The sequence below is a fragment of the Capsicum annuum genome, chromosome 2 (assembly GCF_002878395.1).
Source record: "Capsicum annuum cultivar UCD-10X-F1 chromosome 2, UCD10Xv1.1, whole genome shotgun sequence".
Classification (NCBI taxonomy): domain Eukaryota; kingdom Viridiplantae; phylum Streptophyta; class Magnoliopsida; order Solanales; family Solanaceae; genus Capsicum; species Capsicum annuum.
Genome location: NC_061112.1, coordinates 142,169,125 through 142,192,685, shown reverse-complemented (window position 1 = coordinate 142,192,685; position 23,561 = coordinate 142,169,125). Strand labels below are relative to the sequence as shown.

Below are 23,561 nucleotides of genomic sequence, written 5' to 3'. Positions count from 1 at the left end.
AAGAAAGTTGAATCAGGACTCTCAAGATCACCAAATATTGTATCTGTTGGACGGACCTTTCCAAATAATGGGGACAAAGTAAAACAAATAAAATTGGGGATGTTCTAACTATACAGAATCAGGACGAACAAGCCATCCATCAGAGAAAACATACAGAGACTAACAACACTAGGATTTAGTGAGAAAAATGTCTTGCATCAGAAAACTTTGGCAAGTATTTGGAGCTGCAATAATATAGCTTACAGGTTCTCATCGTTGCTGTTGCTATTAAATAACTTAGCTATGTTTGGAATTACCTTTCTTCTTCTCCTAGCTGCGAAGGAAGCTGCTCTAGATGCAGGAGATGATGACTTTCTGAACTTAACTCGTCTTATTGAGGTGGATTTTGCACGTAAACCTTTCTGAGATTGTTCCTGGTTCTTTTCATTTATCTCCTCCCATTTCTGCAGCTGCATATCGACCAATGTCTTTACGGAAGGTGAATGTTCCATTCTCAGGCCTTTTTGCTCTTCTTCCATCTTAAGCTCTTGGATTTCCTTTCTGACGACCTCTGTCTTCATTGAGATCTCCTTTTTACTTGCTTGCAAAGCTTTTGTCCAAGCTTGAGCTGCTGCCACTTTTTTATCAGCAACGTCAACTGCCTGTGCTGCACGTCCTTTTAAGTACTCATACTCAAATCTTGAAATAGTTATCGTGGAGGTGGAAGCGGATGCTCTACTTTTCATAGTAATATCAACAAGTCTTTTTAGGTTGTTCATGGCGGTAGCTTCTGATAATTTGACGTTTTCAAGCTCCTGCATTGCAGCTTCCCATCTTTCCTCAGCCAAGACCGTTTCAGATTGTGTTTTCTGAATTTCTTCCTTGACTTTTGCAGCTTCCTCAATGGCAGTCACCCTTTCATTCTCAGCTTCTTCAACTTCATTTGTCAATTGTTCAAGACTGAGCAATAAACTTGAAGCAATAGAGCTTGCTTTTCCTTCATTCTCTGATGCAGCTTCCAGTTTGGCTTTTGCCTTCAGAAGCTTCGTGTTGAGGTTCTGAATTGTCAAGTCTGCCTTGTTTCCCTTTTTCTTTATTCGAGCTGATTCCTCAGAGATGCGTTTGAGCTCATCCCTCACTTCGTCCATTGAAGACATGAACTGGAAGCTGTCTCTTTTAATGGAAGCTAATTCATTCTTTGCTGTCTCCAAGTCTTCTTTCAATGACTGCAACAAGCATGTGTCTTTTTCCAGGAAATTAGATCCGACCTTCAAGCTCTTGTTTTTCTGAATCGACTTGTCCATTTCCTTAACTTGCTTCAGTTCACTTTGCAAAACTTGGACATCTGATGTTGTCGAGGCCAGTTTTTCTTGTAGCTCCTCTGATATCTGAATTTCTTGGACCATGTCATCTATTTTCTTCCTGTTCTCCAACATTGCTGCAGAATGTTTTTCTGCGTCTTCCCTTCTTTGAGCTTCAATTGCTCTGAATTCTTTAATGGCTTCTATTCGAGCTAGCTCAACTAGCACGATCTCTTCATCAAGTTCCTCAACCTCCCTTCTTAATGCTTCTACTTTGCTTGAAAAAGATTGCATTTTCAAACTAGAGGTTTCTATTTCTTGCTCTGCTCTTCTTTTTTCTTCCATGATAGAAGCCATATCTTGTTTAAGCTTAATCAGCTCTTCTTTGGCATACCCCAACTCTGTCATTACTTGGGAATACTGATTACTCCGAGGGTTGCGAAGCGCCATCCCCCAACTTCCTCCTCTTTTTCCCGTGTTCAGTTTCTCCAAGTCTTGATTCCGGACACTTGATCTTGAATTCAACTCTTCTATCCTTGAAGATAGCTCCTTCACCGTCTTTTTCGCGTCCAAAAGCTCAGATTCTGCTTGGGCTTTTTCTGCTTCTGCAACTTTCCTGCTCTCACCGAGTCGCCCCATGTCCCTTCTTGCTATGTGAAGTTGGCTGGTCCTTGGATGTGGCTTCTGACAAGAGAGTGCAAGATTAAGGTTAGTTCACCAAGAAAGACTCAAATGATGCAGATTTACCCTTTCTTACAATATAGCTGAATGGTGAGTGAAAAGATGGTAGTATACCTCTACAGACTTCATAACTGAGGGTTTATTCAGTGCAGAATTTCCTTCAAGAACCTTCCCTTTGTACAAACCAATGGCTGCCTTAACTGACCCTAAGCTGCAATATATAACTAGGAGGAGATGAGTAACATCAGAGCATTTTTACCGGGTAACAGTTGATGGGAAATACATGAAAAAATGGTTTATCAGTATGATGCTGGAATTGCCAGTAGAAGCAGGTGTTATGAGCTCCATAATAAAAGCCTTGAAATAAAAAGGAAAAATAAGGAGGAGGGATAAAGCTAGTGCTGATTGGCTGTTATTACAAGCAATATATCTCGTCTTTTACTAATGGGTGACCCAACTACCAATCTACTGGCACAAAATGATTCTAGTATTACTACTTTTTCTTTTTTATTCCTTTTATATTACAACCACTAGTTAATGCAATTTGCATTTGAATGTCGGCGTATGCTTATTCATTTACTATTAAAAAAATAATTAAAATGAGAATTGAGAACTGTTTTTTTCAAGTCGTGGCGTTTGTTTCATCACTTGATTATCCTTGCCTTTGATGGAGTAGACTGGCGGAACCAAAATTCCTAATGAAGAAATCCGAAATATGAAAAAAAAAACATACAAACTAATAGTAATATCTATTATATTATATATATATATACACCTAAAAGTATTTTTAATTATGTACGATCAATAACATTTTTTTTGAAGAATATTCGACTGAATCTCTAGAAACAAGCTAGCTATCCTCCTGCCTTGATGCATGTCTAAAACACACAGAAGCATAGTTGACTGTTCTACGTTCACATATAGCAAACTAAAACAAATGGATGATATAACACTTGTATATAGCTCATAGTGACACCTTGCAATTCAAGTCTCATTATAGCTATTCGTGAGCTATCAAAACTAATTCAGAAGTCCTTTTCCAGGGGTGGTTGTTTGAAATAATTTGTTCAAAAATATCGGAACACTTCTATCAACAATGTTAACAGATGCCACAAGTAAGAAGTTGGGCTAGATTTAAAAAGTAGGGGACCAATGTTTCAGGACAAAAATGTTAAAGGTGCATGAGTTGCCACATCGCTATATCCTAAACCATATGGACAAAGAAGACAATTTCATTGAAGACCCGAATGCAAGACTTAAAAGTCTTTAAGTTTGTAAGGTGACTTCAAGTTAATACTACTGTATAATTGAGTACATTAAAGTATTTTTGGATATATAATGGATTTCACTATTGTTTGGATCAAATCTAGTGATTCACTTAAACTCATAATCGACCTTCTAAATCTGTTCTTGAATGCTCATCTATAGTATGTTTAAAATTTTTTATCCTTAAATATTTCCTAATATTTTTATAATTAAATAAGATCAATGTCCACTATACTATTTTTAGTATGCTATATAAGTAAGATTTGACAGGATGAATTACTCTCTTGCTTCATTTTACTCTGTTTGTATATCAAAAATAAGTGTTTTATGTTTGTTCAATTACTCTTTTACCTTCAAATGTAATGTAGGTATTGGGTTCGACAATAATTAATTGACTGACTACAGGAATAGTTAAAGCCATATCCAATCGAAAATGAATATCTATTTATTTAGCAAATCTATTTTTTTCCTCATACTATTAAATAACTACAAGAAAATAATAATAATGATTAAATTTAAAATTTTAAAATATTAATAATACTATTAATCTAATAAAATACACCTTTATTTAAGATTTTTCTCAAAAAATACGTCGAATAAAAAAGGACCAAATAACATGAAATAGGAGTACAACATAAGTATTCCTAACTACATGTTTACTTGTGTATCTAGCAATCAATAAAACAACAATTTTATTATATTAATAGTAATTATTACAACAAGTCACTTTTTTTTTTTTTTAAACAAACAATCTTTTAATAATAAAACAATTTTGTTTACCACCAATAATAATAAAAATAATATAATAAATTATTTTTAGCACATGCACAAGTTAAAAACATAGAGGGAGTAGATCTCACAGGTCAATCCACCCACGTCTCTCCAGACAAATCACGTGACTGTTTACGTAACTGGATCGAACCGAACGAGTTGTCCCCAACGCTAAAGCCCACTCCCCCTTCTCCTTTCCGAGGGGTCTTTCTCGTTGTACAGTTTCTCGCACCGCACCGCGACTTGTACTTGGCTCCATCAAATTCCCTCCACTTCCACCCCTATATCTCATTACATTGATTCATCTCAAAAATTTGAAAAACCAAATGTTGATGTACAGTTGATGAGAGAGATCAAATGGATGTGGAGAAATCGTCCCTTTGCAATTGCGTCGTTAATTTTCTGTTGGAAGAGAACTACTTGTTAACCGCATTCGAACTCCTTCACGAACTTCTCGATGATGGACGTGATGATCAAGCGATTCGTCTCAGAGAGTTCTTCTCCGATCCTTCCCAATTCCCTCCCGATCAGATCTCTCGCTTCAATTCTCTCCGAGGTTTGCAAATCATTTCCATACTGTTTCAGCTGAAATTGAGCTAATCAATCTGTTTGTCAGTTTCATAATGTATTGTATTGCATTTTGTTGTATTGTATTGTTTTAATGAATCACAACGTTTAGATAAATTTTGTCGATTTTGTTGTAACATAATTTCACATATTAATAGTTTAAATGATAGACCTATTAGAAAAGTAGGGTGTGGAGTAGGGTTACTATAAAAAGGTAGGATAAAGGATAGAGTAGGAATATAAAATAATAAGTAAAGGTAAAGTGAGAAAAAAAAATATAAGGTAACGACGCGATTCCACCTAATTGGTCGTTACATAAAATAGGTTTTTTCATGGTTACCTAACGATGAAACTTAATGATACGATACAATAAAAATTAAGTAACAATCAAAACAAACATGGTGTTGGTAGTAAAAATTCAATACAATAAGATGGGTAACAACCATCCAAACACATTGTTATTTTGTTTTTTGACTTCTGATGAACATCATGCCGCAACAGACATTTTGTTGGACTAGCAGTTGAATTTCAGCGTCTTAGGAATCTCAATATGGAATATAAGAGCAAAATGAGTATACCAAATAAATGTTTTATGTATAGTATAACGTTCATTCATCTTCAATGAAATATTGAATGATCCTGAAAAGTTAAGCTAGAGTATTTTGTTATATATTTTGGATGAATAAGTGATTTTCTGAGCAAATTTTTGTTATTATAAATGGTGAGACATGTTTGTTTGTACTAGAATCTTGGTGTCATTGACTTGATTTAGACATTTTAGCATACTAATTCTGTAAATGAGGTAATAGAACTCAATGCAAGATCACTATGCTTATGATTAATTTATTACTATCAACTACAAGATGGCGATGGAAAATATATAAGTAGAACGAGGGCTTTAGAAAGAAAAGGAGCTTAAATGTGGTCATTCATTTCTTTTTGAAATCTGGAGGCTTCCATTAACATCATTTACTCAGTTAGTGTTTTCTAACATATCATAGTGAAATAATTTCGCTCAGTAGCTTTTCCAATGTTAGTGATTGTTGTGGTCTGAGCTTCTTTTTATTTCTTTTTGGGTGATTGTCATGTTGGAGTTTTTTTTTGTTTCTGACGGTGGTGTTTGTATCAACTCTACACACCTCGGCTAATCGTCAAGCAGATTGCTACAGTCCACACATATAGGTGGTGGTTGGTGGGTAAACTTGCCACCAAGGTTAGAGTAGATGGGTGTATGTCCTTGATATTTTTTTTTTCTAATAGCTTGTTGTAGTGAAATATCCTCTAAGTTCTTGTGTGTATATTATCCGTAGGATAATTCCTTTCAACTGAAACCACGAGAATCTATTGCTTTCATGTTCAAAACCTTCCCTTTTCTGTTGAGACCCAATAGCTATTTGTTTTTTGTGGAACAATAGGCTGAGCAATTTATGAAAATTTCATGGAAAGTTGCTATTTTCATTTATAACTCTTGGTAATCAGTTCCTCCTCCTCGTGCCAAAAAAAAAAAAGAAGACAAAAACTTAACCATTGTCAGTATGAAGATTCATATGCATTTTTCCATCAAAGTGAAAATTTGAGTTTTGATTACACATATGTTTTGATGTTATTATGTACATTTAAATCTATGGTAACTTTGCGTATAAAAATTTCTAATTTAGTGTCGGGAAAAAGATTTGGGTACTGAACAATTGCCACATTGGACAGTAAATAATTCAATTTATGGTAGTATATAAATCAGTGAAGAGGTTATCAAAAAAAAAAAATCAGTGAAGATACATCATGATTGTTCGATCTCCAAAATTTAGCACTTCGAATGAAATCTCTTCAAATTAAAAAATAATCTTTGGTTCAGTAAAGAAAACCTCAAATGCATGCACCCAAGAGTGTGACCTAGTGGTCAAAGAAGTGGGTTGAGCACATGATGTCACAGGTGCAAAGAACCCCAAGAACCCCAGCTGAGACAAAAACAGTAGGTGTTTTCTTCCCATTTATTCTAGCCTTGGTGGATAGAGTTATCTGGTACCTGGTAGCTGTTGCTAGTGTGAGGTGGCAGACATTACATGGAATTAGTTGAGGTGCGTGCAAGCTGGCCCGGACTTCACGGTATCAAAAAAAAAAAACCCACCTCAAATACATTTACACATGAGTTAGCCATGTGCAATCTTGAAGCTTGTTTTGAATGAGCTCATTTTCTGATGTTCTTGATGGTAAGAACAAATGATTAAACACCCCTACACCCCCCCAAAAAAAAAAAAAGATCTATGTGCTGGTTTAAAAAATAAGATGCCTTCTAATGTGGATGAGAAGAGTGACCTGCAACTGGTGGCATATACCAACGTTTTATGACAGTGGTGTCCCAGCAGTCGATGTGCACCTCGACTATTCCATGAGGTACCTGCTACCTACCACTAGCACAAGTACCATGCAACTTTCCCTACCACTGATTAGGCAAGTTGGAAGAAATCATCGCTTGTCTGGTGGCAAATATCATTTAACTGAGTAAAATTGTCCAACTTTTTTCAATTAAATTGTGTGATTAGGACTTTAATGGTTCAGGCCTTTTGGTATGAGAACTTTAGATAATATCCATCAGTTTAGGATGTCTAATTCAATCACATAGGCTTCAAGTAGATTTTTAAGCTATTGCTACAGGTTTAGCCACCATTTTGCACTTCAGATAAAAGGAGTGGCACTGGGGGTATCTCAATTTGGATTAGCTGAATTTCACTGGTTCTGTCTATTATCTCAAGTATTTTTTTCTTCTTCATTATTGTCACTGTTCAGTAGTAATAATTACAACCTCATTTATACTTTGGAGTTCTCCTGGGCCTATATATAACTTATCTTTTATGAATAATAGCTGTTCATTTTTAAAAACAGTCGCAGATCCCCAAAGTCTGCTTGAAGAAAAAGAAGCCCTGGAAGAAAAGTTGGCCCTCTGTGAATATGAGTTTCGTTTAGCTCAAGAGGACATTGTCCTACTAAAGACTGAGTTGCAAAAGAAAAGTCAGACTATTCCTTGTCCAATAAGTGGTATATCCCTGAACTGTTCTGCATTTTCAGCATTTTAGTTGCCTCTTTTGATATTAACTTTGTTTCTTTAGCCCATTCATTCAAATAAGGTTCTTGCAACTGTAAACTGGTCTAATCTGTAAGAATCTTTTTGTTGAAGTTGTATCATGAGGCAGATGTAGAATTGATGTCAGGATAAATGATAGGCTTGTCATGTATGAGCGTAAGGTAGTTTCTGGGAGGACTGGTGATTCTGCCATAGATATGGATTTCATATGTCTGCGTTGAATTTTGTCAGTTCATGTATGTGAATATATCTGTATCTTCATCATGCAGATTCAAAGATCAATGTTTCGGAATACCATGGAACTGATTTTCAAAAGCAGAAGAGGGAAGGTTCTTTCTCTGATTTGGGTCCTTTGAAGGATAATGAGCGGAAGGATTTGAACTATGCTGTAAAGGAGTATTTACTATTAGCAGGATACCGCTTAACTGCAATGACATTATTGGAGGAGGTAATTGATATTAAGGCGACTTGCTGATTTCTTGATGTTCATCATTAAACTGAGGAAGGATTGCATTTTTATCTACATTGTGTCTCAGAGTTATACGTTCAGTTTTCTATATCTTCTTCCTCTTCTTCCATATTTCCACCTGTATGGTGTATGGTCTATTAACTCTGATAACCTAAAAAATTGGAGCTTCAGTTATGTTTAACATATATGCTGCAGCCGACGTCTCCATGACAGAAATTACAAGTACGTATATTGAGAAATGATTAGCTAAATTCCTGGTAGACCTTGAAGTAATGTGCCCTTTTTCCTTAATTTTTATGTTAAATGTAAAGATAGTAAGAAGTGTTTCCTTCAGACACGGTTTGCTATATCCCAGGGGCCTGCCCTCAAATTCAAAAGACCAGATTCATTTGTATTTATTTTGGAGCACACATGATATTCTGACGTGAGTAGATAATTGGGTGGACTTTGAAAACTCTCCTCTGTAGAATTTCACATTTTCAATAAAATGTTAGTTACTACTCCCTCCGTTTTATATTATTTGGCTGTTTTTGACCGTTTCATATTATTTGGCCGTTTTTGACCTGACATACCCATTGGGAAACTTTAATTAGAGGTTACTAAACTAACCTTCTTGATGATGCTTTAAAAATTGTAACTCTAAATTTGACCACAACTACTTTATGTAGTTATTTAATATTAAAGGTAGCATGGGGAGAAAGTAATCAAACTCTCTTGATTTGCTAAAATGGACAAGTTAAATGAAATGGGGATTATGTGAAAATGCTCCTATGGACTGCCAGGTTTCTATAAAAGGTACAAAAATAATTTAATATTTGCTACTCCGGTACTCCCTCATTTCAATTTATGTGGCATAGTTTTATTAACATGGAGTTTAAGAAAGAACTGAAAACTTTTAAAACTTATAGTCTTAAACACGTCATAACATATTTATGGCTGTATTACTTTTGAAAACTTGTGGTCTGAAACATGTCAGAACATTTGTGTTGCTAGAAAAGCTTGTGATTATGCGCAAAATGGGTAATTTAAGTGGAGTTATTTTCAAATTTAGAAAGTTATCATTCTTTTTGGAGCGGACTAAAAGGAAATGATGTCACATAAACTGGAATAAATGGGAATATGTTCCAAGGGGACTAACACTTAGATGTAGAAGATGGTATATCCCACGATTACAAGGGAAGAAACTTGGACTGTGAGCAATGTCAAGGTAATCAATGCTTCCCAAGAAGGCTAAGTAAAATGATTGATTCTATGTTAGCATATGCCTTTTATTTAATTTTATTCAAATAGGCTGCAGTTACATTTTGAAATTCACCTTTGCTTCCGGTTGGGAAAGAGTTAGGATTAGATTGTTGAGTAGTTGGAATTGTGCAAGATATGTGGAAATGTAGAGGCAAAGGTTTATTCCATGATCAGATTAGGAAAATTTATTCGTCATGTACTAGAGACCAAGAATTTCTCTTTTTCATTCAACCGTCAATGTTTCAATGAACCATGGTATTCAATTTGTCAATTTTCTCTGAAAGTGGAGCAATCTTTAAAAATTATGAATTGGAGGTAATTAAAAGCAATTTTGGGACAGAATCCCAGTAAGGCAGTTGTTTTTTCAATGTTAAATCTTCGTAACTAATCAGAAATATTTCATGACTAATTCCAAAATACCGGTCCGTGGAATTCTCATACTGGAAAGAGTAAAATCTTGGTTTATAAAAATGGTATTTCATGATAAGGGCTCCACCTTCAACCATGATGTTGGAGATCCGATTCACCCAGGGATTGAAGTGGGAAAAACTCACTGTTTGGTTACTGGACAGGCAAGTTTAGGGGGAGGGATGCTATTTATCATATCCCACCAAACGGAAAATGGTACGCTGGCACAGTTTGAATTGTGACTTTCTATTATTCTATCTTCTTCTTTCATATGATTTTGATGTACAGTCCCTCATCTAATTTATGCACTGACTAGGCAGAGGGCCTTGACCATAACAGGACTAATGGGTGAGACACGTGCATCAGATCGTTGGCACTATGCTGACATGTCATTTTAAAAGTGTTGTAACTTCTTTGATATGTATGACAGGTTACTGATCAAGACCTAGATGTTCAGCAGAACTCCTCTGCGTGCGTTCCAGATGCTTTGCGCCATTACTATTATCAGTACCTTTCTTCCACGTCAGAGGCTGCTGAGGTACTTCCTGAACAGTTGATACAACCAGTTTTACAACATGCATGCTTGCCACTAAAAGCCTGCTGGGTAGTAAAATCTACGTTAATATCATATCATATGTGGACACTTTGCATCTATATAGTCAATCTACGCTAACTACAAGTTTCAAGTATACTCTATCCTTCCTTTTCCCAGCACTGCATTATAATTCTCTGTTTCTTGCGATTTAATTTGGGGAGGAACAATACATCCACAGAGTTATTTTATTGTGCATTGGGTATGAATGCTTTCCATTTCAAGTCCTGGTTTTGTCTATGCTCTCTCTTTTTCCTATGTTCCCCCATGGTCAGTTCATGCCTCTGATTTTGTTTATAATTCTATTTTCCCCTGTCTGCTATTAGAGACCTTCGGATACTGTTTGGTGTCAGATTTTATGCCTTCAGATCCAAAACTAGTCTAATATTGGTCTCTCTTTTTTTCCTTTTATTATTTTTTATTTTTTTGAGTTAAGAAAATACAGAGTCAGCCTCCCAACTGTTTTAAATATATTTTCAGATTACAGATGAGGAGGTAATCCCACTTGGGTCACTCGTATGTGTTTGGGCTCCGACTTCCTGTTGCAGTCTGACCATGGCGACCAGCTTTCTAGCAATAATCTTTTGCTATCCAGGACCACTCACCCATTTTTATCATCTCCGCTTCCTCCCAGAATGAAATTCAATGAAGAATTTCTGCCTCTTAAACTCTAGCTTGCATCATCCATGATTCCTAAGCCCATAACTGCAAGGAAGTAGCATGTGGGACAATTAATGACTGGTTCCTAAATCTTCCTCCAGACAATTTCTGTCAATTTTTCTCTTATTCAGTTTTTTTTTTCATTCACTAAAATCCCGTTACCATAGTATTCTATTGTCGATAATTTTAGTTTCTATTTTTAGCCAGATTGTAAGCGAAACAACCTTGCATAGCTTATATTCATTACCATGAGCTTTTCCTGATGAATATTTGAGTCTTATCAGCTTCTTCCCTCCAACCGACTTAGGTTTTAATTTCTGGTAATATTACTGCTCTTCTTCTTTCTCCTTACATGATTTCAACTCTTTTGTATCTACAATAAGTTGAAGTTCTATAAGACACTCGGTTTCAACTCTTTTAGATATCTACCAGGAGTTGGAGTTCTGATTCTTTGACAAGTATGTTGCACTTCCATACCGGGCATCCATTTAAGGAATAAATTCTCCTGTACTTGCTTCTGCAGCGTCTTGAATTACTGGACTTTTAAAAATCAGTTGATAAAAACTCTTGTTGGTATCCTAGGAAATAATCACCTGATTAGCTCCCATGTTATGTTGGATAGATTCCCGGAATTGTGTTATGTCGGAACCTTAGAGAAAAGAAATCTTACCCTCTATAGATAAAAAATTGAAGTAAAAACATTTATCTGCACATGTGCGTAATTATGCCTGCGCTTTTGAACAAGGATGTGAATTGCTTAATACTTTTTATATCAAATTTCATAAAGTTGGTGGTAGCAGTAGAATACGGAACTGGTGAAGTTCTTAGTTCACTTAACATCTGTCGACTGGTGCATTATTCTGGTGTGCTAGTTTTGAAAAAGAATCGTTGAATATTTGTAGGAAAAAATTGCTATGCTTAGAGAAAACACGTCGTTGGTGAAAGAAAATGAAAAGCTGAAAAATGAACAGCAGTACTTGCTTAAGAGTAAAGATATGGCAGATGCCCAAGTCACAGTATTGGCAAAATCCTTAGAAGCATTGCAGAAAGAAATGAAGGACAAGGAGATTCTGGTAAATCTTTTTGTGTGTTCTATGTTTTACAAGAGTTTTCATGTGTCGCATGCACATACTATATATTTGAATAATTGTACTTCAGGTTCAGAGTTTGAAGCAATCTCTAGATAGTCAAAGACAAGAATTGAACGGATATAGAGCTGAAATAACTTCTCTAAAAATGCATATAGAGGGTGCTCGTTCTGCACAGAATTTTGTAGCAAGTGATTTTGAAGGTGCTAACTTACCATCAATAGATAGTTACAAGGAAGAGATAAAGGTTCAGAATGAAATCCAGAGGTTGAAATTGGCAACAGATTCTTTGAACAGCCAGTCTCCTGAAAATATCAATGAAGAAGCTACAAATACACATCCTGAAAATGAAGCTGAAAAATTAAGGGATCATAATGTCTTTGATGATTCAGCTGCTGTTTCTTCTGGAGATTTAGGAATTGTATATTCTCAGTTAAAGACTCAAACATCAGATTCTCAGTTATTAATGACTCAAACCTCTGCTGACATAATTAATGAACACGAGGAAGTGGTAGAAGTTTCAAATGATAATGGCGTTGATGATAAAACTGAGAATGTACTCAAACACAATGGTGAGCTACCTTCAGAAAGTAAAGGTCTGATCTTGAAATCAGACAATCTATTGGTCCAATCAAATGCTGAAAAGATTGTAAGCTCTCTCTCTCTCTCTCTCTCTCTCTCTCTCTCTCTCTCTCTCTCTCTCTCTCTCTCTCCCTCTCACAGATATATACATGGTAGCCTTTACCGGATAACATTTTTGCTTGGCAATTGTACTATAAAATTTTTGGATTTCGCAGGGTTTGGGGACTATTCAGATCCTTTCAGATGCATTGCCAAAAATTGTACCTTATGTGTTGATCAACCACCGAGAGGTATGTTTTGACAATTTGTTATCTAAAACTAATGCTTCTATTCTGATGTTCTGGCCCCTTATTTAGGAGGCGTTTGTTTGAGATTTTTTTTTCGAGTTTTGGATTTTTTCCCCCTGAAAAACATGGCCTCAATGAGATTTTGCAAGAAAAAGTGAAATTTCCAATGTAGATGTGCTTGGAGGGTGTTTTTCCATTTAAAAACTCTCTTTCCACTCACAAAAAAATTTACAGATCTTAAAGAAAGCTACTACCATCCTGATATATCCTCAACTCCTACTAACTCGTTCCTGTTGTTTCAACAGTTCTTAAAGAATTTTCAGCAATAATAAATGATTTAAAAATTTTCTACAGTAAGTAGCTGTCATTCCATTTTATTGGAATTGTATCTGCAGGAGCTTCTTCCTCTAATAATGTGTGCAATTGAGCGCCACCCGGATAGCAGTACACGGGATTCCTTGACTCATACATTATTCAACTTAATCAAGCGTCCGGATGCAGAACAGAGGCGGATTATAATGGATGTAAGACTGTCAAAAGCTTTTTTCATACAAGAATTTATTCAAAAGGTAGAGCATTCCACCAAATTTTGTTATCATGTTTAGGCTTGTGTCACCCTTGCCAGAAATGTTGGAGAGATGAGAACGGAAACTGAACTACTTCCTCAGTGTTGGGAACAAGTGAGATTATTCTGTTCTGCTGGAAGCTCTCATGATTTACCATATGCAGCATCTACACTTGCTACTTCACACTGTGTTATTATTGTGATGTGTAGATCAATCACATGTATGAGGAGCGCCGCTTGCTAGTTGCTCAATCTTGTGGAGAACTTGCTGAATTCGTGCGCCCTGAGATTCGAGATTCTCTTATCTTGTCTATTGTGCAACAGCTCATCGAGGATTCTGCTACAGTTGTTCGGGAGGCTTCTGCTCATAATTTGGCGTTGCTGCTGCCTCTCTTCCCAAGTACGGACAAATATTTCAAGGTCAGCCTCACTACATAAGCTTCGAGGCAATCATGGAGAAGAATTGTGACTTGAGAGAATTTCCCACAAAGTAAGCTCCGTGGTCTAGGAATGGAGCATTTTCCCTCCCCTGGTCTTAATGTGGCTTCCCGAACTGATTAGATGATAACATATACATAAATGGATTTTCTCCAATTCGTATTTTTTCCCCCTTTTTTGTGTGTTAAGGTTGAGGAGTTGATGTTTCAATTGGTGTGTGATCCATCTGGAGTGGTAGTGGAAACAACAATCAAGGAACTTGTTCCAGCTTTAGTAAACTGGGGGAAGGAATTGGATCATTTGCTACAAGTTTTATTGTCTCATGCTTTGGGGTCTGCTCAGGTATGGATTCTGCATTTACTTAGTTCTCACTGAAGCAGTGACTTGTCTTAAACATGGATCTGATACATTATCTCTTTTCCCAGCGGTGTCAACCTCTTTCAGGGGTTGAAGGTTCTATTGAGTCACATCTTCGTGCACTAGGAGAGAGAGAACGGTGGAACATAGATGTTCTGCTGCGCTTACTGACAGAGTTGTTTACATTTGTGTGCAAGAAAGCTATTGATACCTGTCCATTCCCATTGGTTTCGGATGATGAAAGACTAGTCTTTTCTACTTCAGTGCTTGAACAGTATGCTGGGTAAAATCCCCTTTACCGTTTCTTACTTACCTTTCTATTCTTCTTCAAAGGTGATTTCACAATGTATGGTTAATACTGTTCTACTTCAGTGCTTATGGTTAATACTGTTCTACTTCAATGCTTGAACAGTATGCTGGGTAAAATCCCCTTTTACCGTTTCTTACTTACCTTTCTATTCTTCTTCAAAGATGATCTCACAATGTATAGTTAATACTTACTAGATATTTGATTTGTCTATGCAGAGGAAAGATGGAGTGGCCTTCTTTTGAGTGGTTGCATATAGACTGCTTTTCAGCATTGATTGAACTAGCCTCTCTATTACCCCAGAAGGAAGATAACCTAAGGAATCGAATTACGCGGGTATCTTGAATTGTTTCTCTTAAGTTTTGGTGCTTAGGATTGAAAATGCCTCCTTGTTTCCAGATTCGTCTTTAATTTGCAAGGCAGTTTCTATTGGCAGTTTCAGACCTGCTGGGGGAACCTTACCTGACACACATCATGCTACCTGTATTCTTGGTGGCAGTTGGTGATGACGGTGACTTATCATATTTCCCTGCAACATGCCAATCAAGAATAAGAGGTAATGAGTTAAAACTTGCTTAATCGAACCTTTAAGTGATGCATCATGTTTAGTCCTTATAAAATCCGTTTCAATTTGCTCCTCAACAGGTTTGAAACCCAAAACTGCAGTAGCTGAAAGACTAGCGGCTATTTGTGTCCTGCCTCTTCTGCTGGCAGGTGTTTTAGGATCTCCTAGAAAGCATGAACTACTGACAGAGTACTTGAGAAATCTCTTGATTCAAACTTCCGGACAAGAGAGTCAGACAGTGAAGCGCGAGATTTTCTATTCTGTTCGCTTCCTTTGGTTTGTGCTATTTTAGTAAGGGCATTACAGTTTTGCGTCTGAACTCTTTAAATGATGGCTGACTATATTTTTCTGCAGCACTTTTGATGAACATCACAATCTGATTTTTAACATCCTCTGGGAAATGGTTGTGAGTTCAGATATAAACATGAAGGCGACAGCTGCCAATCTTTTCAAAGTCATTGTAAGACTTTTGTTTTTGTGGAATTGCCTATGTTTGTGCATTCTTTTTGTGACTTACTTTAATCATTCTTGAAACTTCACCAGGTTCCATGTATTGATGCCAAGGTTGCCTCAACTCATGTTTTGCCTGCTCTTGTAACACTTGGTTCTGACCAAAACTTGAATGTGAAATATGCCAGTATTGATGCTTTCGGAGCTGTGGCACAGCAGTTTAAAAACGATGCGGTATATGGTTTTTGCTAAGTATCTGGTGTCATTCTTATTCTGTGTTGATCTAGAGGCTTTAATGAGATGTTTGTTCTTCTTTGTTATTAGATTGTTGATAAAATACGTGTTCAAATGGATGCTTTTCTTGAAGATGGATCACATGAAGCTACATTAGCTGTAGTTCGTGCATTGGTGATGGCAGTGCCACATACCACAGAGAGGCTTAGAGATTATATCCTTAACCTCTTAGCTTTCATGAACTCCTTGAAGTATCAATGCATTTTTTTAATATGTGGCAAAACTAGCTTTGATTGCTATTCTCATCAACTTTCTTTAACTTTGACATACATCTGTTGTCCAAGATTTTCCTACTTACAGCAACACCTCCTCCTTCAAGTGACATGATGCGTCGCTGCGAGAGAGCCAACACATTTTGTGAATCAATCCGTGCTCTTGATGCTACTGGTTTGCTCCTTTGAGATATTCTTCTATTTTTCTCCTTCATATATCTCTCCAGTTCTGAAGATATAAATGTTCTTCAACATGATCACCCTTTAGGTTTAGCTGCTTCGTGAGAGATAAATCAGAGTTCAATAAACTATGTATCGCAATGAACTGATACTGGTGGTTAATATCCTGATATTTGGTTGTGAAACTACCTTTAGCAATAATGGTTGATCAAAGCAGATCTCGTGGAGTTTTGTCCCATCAAGTGGAGTTAATTACTTGTCAAATTGCCGACTTTTTGCTTACATACTTGATGAAGCTAACATAAATGGCTGATTGTGATTTGTTGGGTTCAGCGTGCATCTTTTTCTGTTCATGTAATACAAGTGTGTGATGAACCTGTTCTAAGATAGTTAAGTGAGAGCCTGGAAGCTTTCTAATTAGTGAAATAGGTCATCGTTACCTTCAGGACCTAAGAAGGTTTGGCAGAAACATTTTTTTTATGAAGTAGACTCATTCAAGGGCATCAAGAAGGTGCAAACATTACAAGGACAGGTCAGTTAAGCTTCCCAAAATAAGGATTTGTAGCTTCTTTCTAAACTATCGAGCTAACAAAATCCAAGAAGAGTTCTAAATTATTTAGAGGGGTCTATTTGGACCAGCTGAAGAGGCTAACTTGACATCTGCCTCGCAAAAGAGTACTAGAAGTTGAAACTCCAGATTACTAGAAGTTGGCAGAAACATGTCTCTGCTAGGATTGTCTCTACTGAACTAGGCTCTGCTTGCTCCCTCTTACCAAGGGAATTGCCAGCATCCTAGAAACCAATCCCAAGGAAGAAACGAGAAATGAAGTGGATGGAGAGGAAACCCTGATACATTCAGTATTTAGTCTCTCTAAGGTTATGAAGTGCAACTTTATTATCAAATAGCAGAAGGGATGCATAAGTCAGAAGAAGGTCTAAGAACAAGTTCTATTGATCTCTCTCCCTCTGGTTGTCTAGTGTACTACTGTAATACAAAATGTAACTGCATGTGCGATTGAAGCCTAAATGTTGCGAAGACTCGTGTGAGGACGGTAGGTGGGGATTCAGAGCACTTTCTAGTTCTGATAGGGTTGCACCAGGGATCAACTCTTAACCCGTTTTTATTTACCTTGGGCAGGTGCCTTGGTGTATGTTATTTGCGGATGATGTGGTACTGATTGACGAGACTCGAAGAGTTGATGATAAGTTGGAGATTTGGATACAGACGCTTGAGTCTAAAGGATTTCGGTTGAGCAGAACCAAGACGGAGTACTTAGAGTGTAAGTTTAGTGAGGTGTCGCAGGAGGATGGAGTGGTGGTGAAGCTGGACTCGAAGGTCATTCAGAAGAGGGAGAGTTTCAAGTATCTGGGGTCTATGATTCAGAGCAATGGCGAGATTGACGAGGATCTCACGCATCGTATTGGGGCAGGGTGGTTAAATGGAGGCTCGCTTCGGGAGTCTTATGTGATAAGAATGTGCCCCCAAAGCTTAAAGGTAAGTTCTACAGAGTGGCAGTCCGGCCGACTATGTTGTATGGAGCAGAATGTTGGCCAGTTACGAACTCCCACATCCAAAAGTTGAAGGTGGCGGAGATGCGAATGTTGCGATGGATGTGTGGACATACCAGGAAAGATAGGGTGAGGAATGAGATTATTCGGGAGAAGGTGGGAGTTGCTTCGGTGGAGGATAAAATGCGAGAAGTGAGGTTACGTTGGTTCGGGCACGTGATGAGGAAGGGCTCGGATGCTCTAGTGCGGAGGTGTGAGACACTATCTATGGATGGTTTTAGGCGCGGTAGAGGTAGACCGAAGAAATATTGGAGGGAGGTGATTAGGCATGATATGGAGCAGTTACAATTTACGGAGGACATGACCCTTGATAGGAAGGTGTGGAGTTGCTTCGGTGGAGGATAAGATGCGAGAAGTGAGGTTACGTTGGTTCGGACACGTGATGAGGAGGGGCTCGGATGCTCCAGTGCGGAGGTGTGAGACACTAGCTATGGATGGTTTTAGGCGGGTAGAGGTAGACCGAAGAAATATTGGAGGGAGGTGATTAGGCATGTTATGGAGCAGTAAAACGGAGGACATGACCCTTGATAGGAAGGTGTGGAGGACACGGATTAGGGTAGAGGGTTAGGGGGTGGGAGTGCGTCGGTAATAATAAGGGAGCGTTCTTTTGCGTCTATAGTTTTTTATTCGTGGTGTTGTGTGATGTCTGTGATTTTGGTTAGATAGTTCTTATTTTTTATCTTGTGGTTGTAGTGTTATCATGTTGCTAGCGGTGTTAGTTTTTTTGGCACTTATCTTTTGTGTTTGTATACTGTTATCGGTTTTAAGCCGGAGGTCTACCGGAAATAGCCTCTTTACTTCACCTGAGGTAGTGGTATGGTCTGGGTACACTCTACCCTCCCCAGACCCCACTATGTGGAAATACACTGGGTATGTTGTTGTATTTCATTTGAATCTTTGTTTACTCAGTTTATGACTGTTTTTTTGCAGATCTTTCTGCTTCAAGTGTCAGAGACTTCCTTCTACCCGCAATTCAAAATCTGTTAAAAGATGCTGATTCTCTTGATCCAGCACACAGAGAAGCTCTGGAGATTGTAATGAGGGAAAGGTCTGGTGGAACATTTGATACAATCAGCAAGGTAATGGGTGCTCATCTGGGAATTGCGTCATCAGTAAGCAGCTTCTTTGGTGATGGTGGTTTACTAGGGAAAAGGGAAGCGGGAGATGCATCACCACCACCAGCACCGCCAGTGGAAATTGAACCTCTGAGGCCCGTCGTCACACATGCAGCAGCAGCAGCAGAAGACACTAGATTTAGGCGGATCATGAGAGGTGGTTTTACAGACATGCTCAGAGGAAAAGCAAAAGGCACCGAGGATACACCCCCAAGTCAATGATAATGGCTCTTTCCTTTTGCAGGAGAGTAAAAAAGGAAAGAAAGTTTCATATGTTGTTGTGCAGTAGAGACTACAATGCTTCCAATTTGTTGATTCTGCACCGAAGTTTTCCCTTCATAGGGAAGAAATTTTGCAATTTATTTGATTCTTTATATATATATATATATATATATATATATATATATATATCCAAGACATGTAATGAATTTGCCAACAGAACAGAAAGTGTCTACATTTAATAGTTGTACAAATGATATGGGAGATTCACTGTTCTAGCAGTCTTTTTAACACCAATCCCATCAAATAGCTCCATCGCCTCGCTGCTCCAGGAATGCCTTTTCTGTACATTAAGGATTGGCCAATTCGATCTCAAAAGCCCAGTGGGAGATGCTTTGCAAAAAGATGTTATTCATTCAATAATCTGCTAATACAATGTACGTTGCGTTAAATCTTGCAGTATACCGTGGCTTTTGGATGGGAAATTCTTCCACGCCTAAACAGATGTCTAATATTTTGAGTTAAAAAGTCTCTGTTAGTAAACTCACTATACATGTTTATATACGTATCTTTACATACCTTTATATATTACACACACGCATATCCATACATATACAAACTATATGCAACTGAGGGGTTGTTTGGTTGGAAAACAAGTTATCCCCGGATTATTAGTTGTTTCGGGATTAGTTATCCCACCCTTCACGAGGGATAAAAAATATTACAATCCCGGGATGAGTTATATCATGCATTTTGTTCCAATCAAACATGAGATAAACTCCTCTTCTAAATTAATCCGGGGATTATTTATCCTTATTCCTCCTACCAAACGACCCTGCGTGTATATGTAATGAATACTTCAACCAATTTTGGCAAATTAGATTGCCGAATGATTGTGTACACTCTTGACTCTCCCCAAACCCCATTTAAAGGAAACAATAACAACATATTCAGTGTAATAAGTTTAATTAATAGTATCCAATTTTACAATAATAACATATTCAGTGTAATTCTGTAAGTGAAATTTAGGGAAGATGATGTATACCCAGCCTTGCCCTTACCTTGTATGATGTCTAACTTTATTAATACACTAGAAGGGGTGCCCTGGGTTCGAACCTTGTTAAGGTTTTTTTTTTTTTTTTTTTTAGCCTTTTAATTTTCTAAGCACCCACGAACCTTAAATTTTGAGTCCGCCACTAACTTCAACAATACATACTTATATAATAGAGTATTATGACTTCAGTAAATGTGTCAGTTGTACTATACAAACACATTATACATGTCGAAATATATATTCAAAAGAAAGTATAACAACTCCTTTTGTTAATTAATTATATAAAAAGATATTTCGATCATAGTGTTGTCAACATTGAAACGTCTAAACATTTATATTAATATATGTATATATTATGTTTAAATATATACTTCAATATGATATTCGATATTTTGGCATGTTATTTATACGAATTGAATACTAAACCAAAATTAAAATGGATACTATATGTCATACCATAATACTAAAATCATGTTATCAAAAATCTTTATTCAATATGATAATTTCATATATATATATATATATATCCTAGGTGTAAATATTTACGGACAACTTCTTCACCATGCCTTAACTATCCACACGCCTTAACTAAAAATTTTCAAGTATTTTACTAAGAGCCTGTTTGGATAGGATTAAAAAGTAATTTTTTAGCTTAAATAATTAAAAGTTTAAAATAAGTGTTTACAAATTAAGTAGATAAATGTTTGAATAGAAGTTCTGAAACTGGAAAAAAATATTATTGATATGTTTGGTAAACAAGTGATGTTAAACACTTTTTAGTTGTCAAAATGACTTAATGTTCTTAAAGTTATTAAGACCATAAATAAGGTGAATTATTTATACTTTTTAATTCTAATAATTCAAAAATAATTTTTATATAAATGCATTTTTAACTTAAAAGTGATTATGTGAGGTCAATTTATAAATATAAGTTTTTTATTTTTATTTTTAAACGTTAACAAAAAATTAGGACATTTCTATCCAAAGCTATACAATGATACAGTAGAAAAATAGAACAAAAACATACAAATGTCAAATAAAAGACATGTAGTTGGTCTTTCGATATATAATGAAAGGTTCTCCCCAAGGTAACTTCCTTGGGACAATTATTACCAAAAGAAAAGAAAAGAAACGAAACGAAACTTCCTTTCTACTGCAATCACCAGTCATTCCACTAGTGGTTCTTCCACATAATCATTGAATTTAAGCCACTTTTTGGATTTACATAACTTGATAAAGAAGTACCATACAATTCCTCCCACAGTCATCAATGCACTGATGTAAAGCACAACCTTGGTTGCAATAACCATTACAAACACCAAAAAGACACAAGGAATCAAGCACATGATCACCAAACTTGGAAGCTTCATTGGCACTCTATATGGCCTTTTGATCAAAGGAAACTTCCTTCTCAACCAAATAAAAGATGCAAATTCCAACAACATACCTAAACTATACAAGAAATTAGCAGAAGAAATTATAACTGTGAAGTTCATGTAGGACATACCTAGTGAAAATGCAGTTGCCAATAGTATCCCTACCCATGGTGTGTCGAACCATTTTGACCTCAAACCAAAGAATTTGGGCAGAAAGGCTAAGTCAGCCATACCCAAAAGCTGAAAAGAGCAGCTGCTTAACTGTGCCTCAAATAGCCCAATTGCTGACAGTACAGCTCCAATTTCAATCCAAATTTTCAACCATTTACCTGAAATCATCTCTGCGGCGTTGGCCATAAACCCTGTTTCCCATTCTCTTTGATCCACTGATACAGATCCAACAACGGCCAAGAGTGGGATTATATATGCCAAACAAGTTAAAATAACTGCTGAAAAAAGCGCTCTAGGGAAATTCTTTTTTGGGTTCTCAACTTCCCCTACCAAAGTACTCACATTATCCCAAAAGTTGAGATTCCAAAAGAGGGTATTGAAGTACAAATTCCAATCTCTTTTCACACCCTTTTGCCCTAAACTGATCCATCTATGAGGTCGAATCTTGGGAATAGCAATGCCTGACATTATAATAAACGGTGCAAGTGAAACAACGCCAAGAGCAACGGCCACGTAACCCACAATTGCCAGACCAGTGTAGTTCAAAAAAGAGAGCAATAATGTAGAAAACAAAATAGCCAAGTATCTAGGAAGACCAGAAGAGAAGATTGGGAAAAGCTTCTCCATATAACTAATACAAAGAACAGGAAAAGATGCAATGTTGATGACACCGCTCAAGAATTTCCAGGTACCCATTAATGAACCCCAAAAGGGTCCAAAAGCTCTATCAGCCCATACAATAAAACCGCCATTACCAGGGAAAGTGGTGGATAATTCAGCAGTGATCATCGCTTCTGGAACACTCCAAATAAAAGGGAATACTAGAAACCCAAGAATAGCAAGGAGAGGGCCAGCAGATTGCACTGCAGGCTCTTCACCATAAGGGCCACCAGCAACTTCAAAGTAGATGAGGAAGATGAGAGGGATAAGGCTGAGTTTTTTGCTCTTCTTTGCACTTTTCGTGGTGGTGTTCATTGGCAGTTGTTCCGAGTTTTCCGTCATCCTGGAAACCGACGCTTGCCTCTCCTCTGTCATTCTGCTGCTTCTCTTTCGCTAGATTTCTCAATACAATGGAATATTACAAAAAGTAGGGTTTTGTAACAGTGAGGCAATGTGATTAATAAATATCCAATTATTTAATTTTAACTGGTTTGTTAAAAATAAAGATAAATTTCAGCTGAAAAGTTGCCATCAAAAATATTTTTGGCCCGATGAGCTAGGGGCATCTTAGACGACCCTTCTTTATATATATTCCAATTCGAAATTACACGAATGATGGATAATGAGAAACATAAATTTCTGAGTCAATAATAATCCGTAGAGAAACAAGTCCTACTAAGAGTGCTTATCTGTCATGCCTCAAATCCTATTGGGGCAGATTGGCACCTGTAACCGAGGAGGTTCGGGAGAACCAGTTCATAACCTTATACTTCCCATGCATACCTCTATGACAACTCGAAATTCGGACAGCATTATGTCGCATATAAAAGGAAATAATCACCTGTATAAGCTTGAGCACACATATATATGTATATACAATACTTCGCCGTTGGAGCCATCACGTCTACTAACAAAACACCACCTTGACTGTACATTAGGTCTACAAAGCCTCTAAACAATACACAGAGTTTAACTAAGTTCGGGACACACCCCGCCATATAACTAACTTCTATACAATACCAAAAGTGACTGGATATGACACGGAAAGCCCCGAAGC

General features: G+C 37.0%; 3 protein-coding genes across 3 annotated transcripts; 1 reads left to right on the top strand and 2 right to left on the bottom strand.

The window, feature by feature from the left end:
- Positions 1-27: 27 nt before the first annotated feature.
- LOC107860086 (protein PLASTID MOVEMENT IMPAIRED 2) lies at positions 28-4,290 on the bottom strand. Its single transcript, XM_016705309.2, has 3 exons — positions 4,088-4,290; positions 2,076-2,214; positions 28-1,964 (listed from the first exon to the last, which is right to left on the bottom strand). Exons 1-3 carry the CDS (start codon positions 4,288-4,290, stop codon positions 240-242), a joined length of 2,067 nt encoding a protein of 688 aa, XP_016560795.2. The 3' UTR covers positions 28-239.
- On the top strand, positions 4,075-19,690 carry LOC107860085 (RAB11-binding protein RELCH homolog). Its single transcript, XM_016705308.2, has 20 exons — positions 4,075-4,554; positions 7,446-7,598; positions 7,914-8,092; positions 10,194-10,301; positions 11,918-12,088; positions 12,174-12,752; positions 12,901-12,975; positions 13,368-13,496; positions 13,578-13,652; positions 13,748-13,957; positions 14,165-14,317; positions 14,401-14,615; positions 14,858-14,975; positions 15,063-15,195; positions 15,285-15,480; positions 15,559-15,664; positions 15,748-15,888; positions 15,979-16,102; positions 16,219-16,335; positions 18,840-19,690. The coding sequence occupies exons 1-20, from the start codon at positions 4,356-4,358 to the stop codon at positions 19,244-19,246; spliced, it is 3,588 nt and encodes a 1,195-aa protein (XP_016560794.2). The 5' UTR covers positions 4,075-4,355; the 3' UTR covers positions 19,247-19,690.
- A 1,639-nt stretch (positions 19,691-21,329) lies between these two features.
- Positions 21,330-23,092, bottom strand: LOC124885101 (probable polyamine transporter At3g13620). Its single transcript, XM_047407275.1, has one exon. The coding sequence runs from the start codon at positions 22,877-22,879 to the stop codon at positions 21,464-21,466; it is 1,416 nt and encodes a 471-aa protein (XP_047263231.1). The 5' UTR covers positions 22,880-23,092; the 3' UTR covers positions 21,330-21,463.
- Between the last annotated feature and the right edge of the window lie 469 nt (positions 23,093-23,561).

Coding starts and splice junctions, on each gene's coding strand:
- LOC124885101 (XM_047407275.1), bottom strand. CDS start 22,879: ATGACAGAGGAGAGGCAAGCGTCGGTTTCCAGGATGACGGAAAACTCG.
- LOC107860085 (XM_016705308.2), top strand. CDS start 4,356: ATGGATGTGGAGAAATCGTCCCTTTGCAATTGCGTCGTTAATTTTCTG. Junction 10,302..11,917: donor CCACGTCAGAGGCTGCTGAG/GTACTTCCTGAA, acceptor GAATATTTGTAG/GAAAAAATTGCTATGCTTAG. Junction 12,753..12,900: donor AATCAAATGCTGAAAAGATT/GTAAGCTCTCTC, acceptor TGGATTTCGCAG/GGTTTGGGGACTATTCAGAT.
- LOC107860086 (XM_016705309.2), bottom strand. CDS start 4,290: ATGAGATATAGGGGTGGAAGTGGAGGGAATTTGATGGAGCCAAGTACA. Junction 2,215..4,087: donor AGACGTGGGTGGATTGACCT/GTGAGATCTACT, acceptor TACCCGGTAAAA/ATGCTCTGATGTTACTCATC. Junction 1,965..2,075: donor CAGTTATGAAGTCTGTAGAG/GTATACTACCAT, acceptor CTCTCTTGTCAG/AAGCCACATCCAAGGACCAG.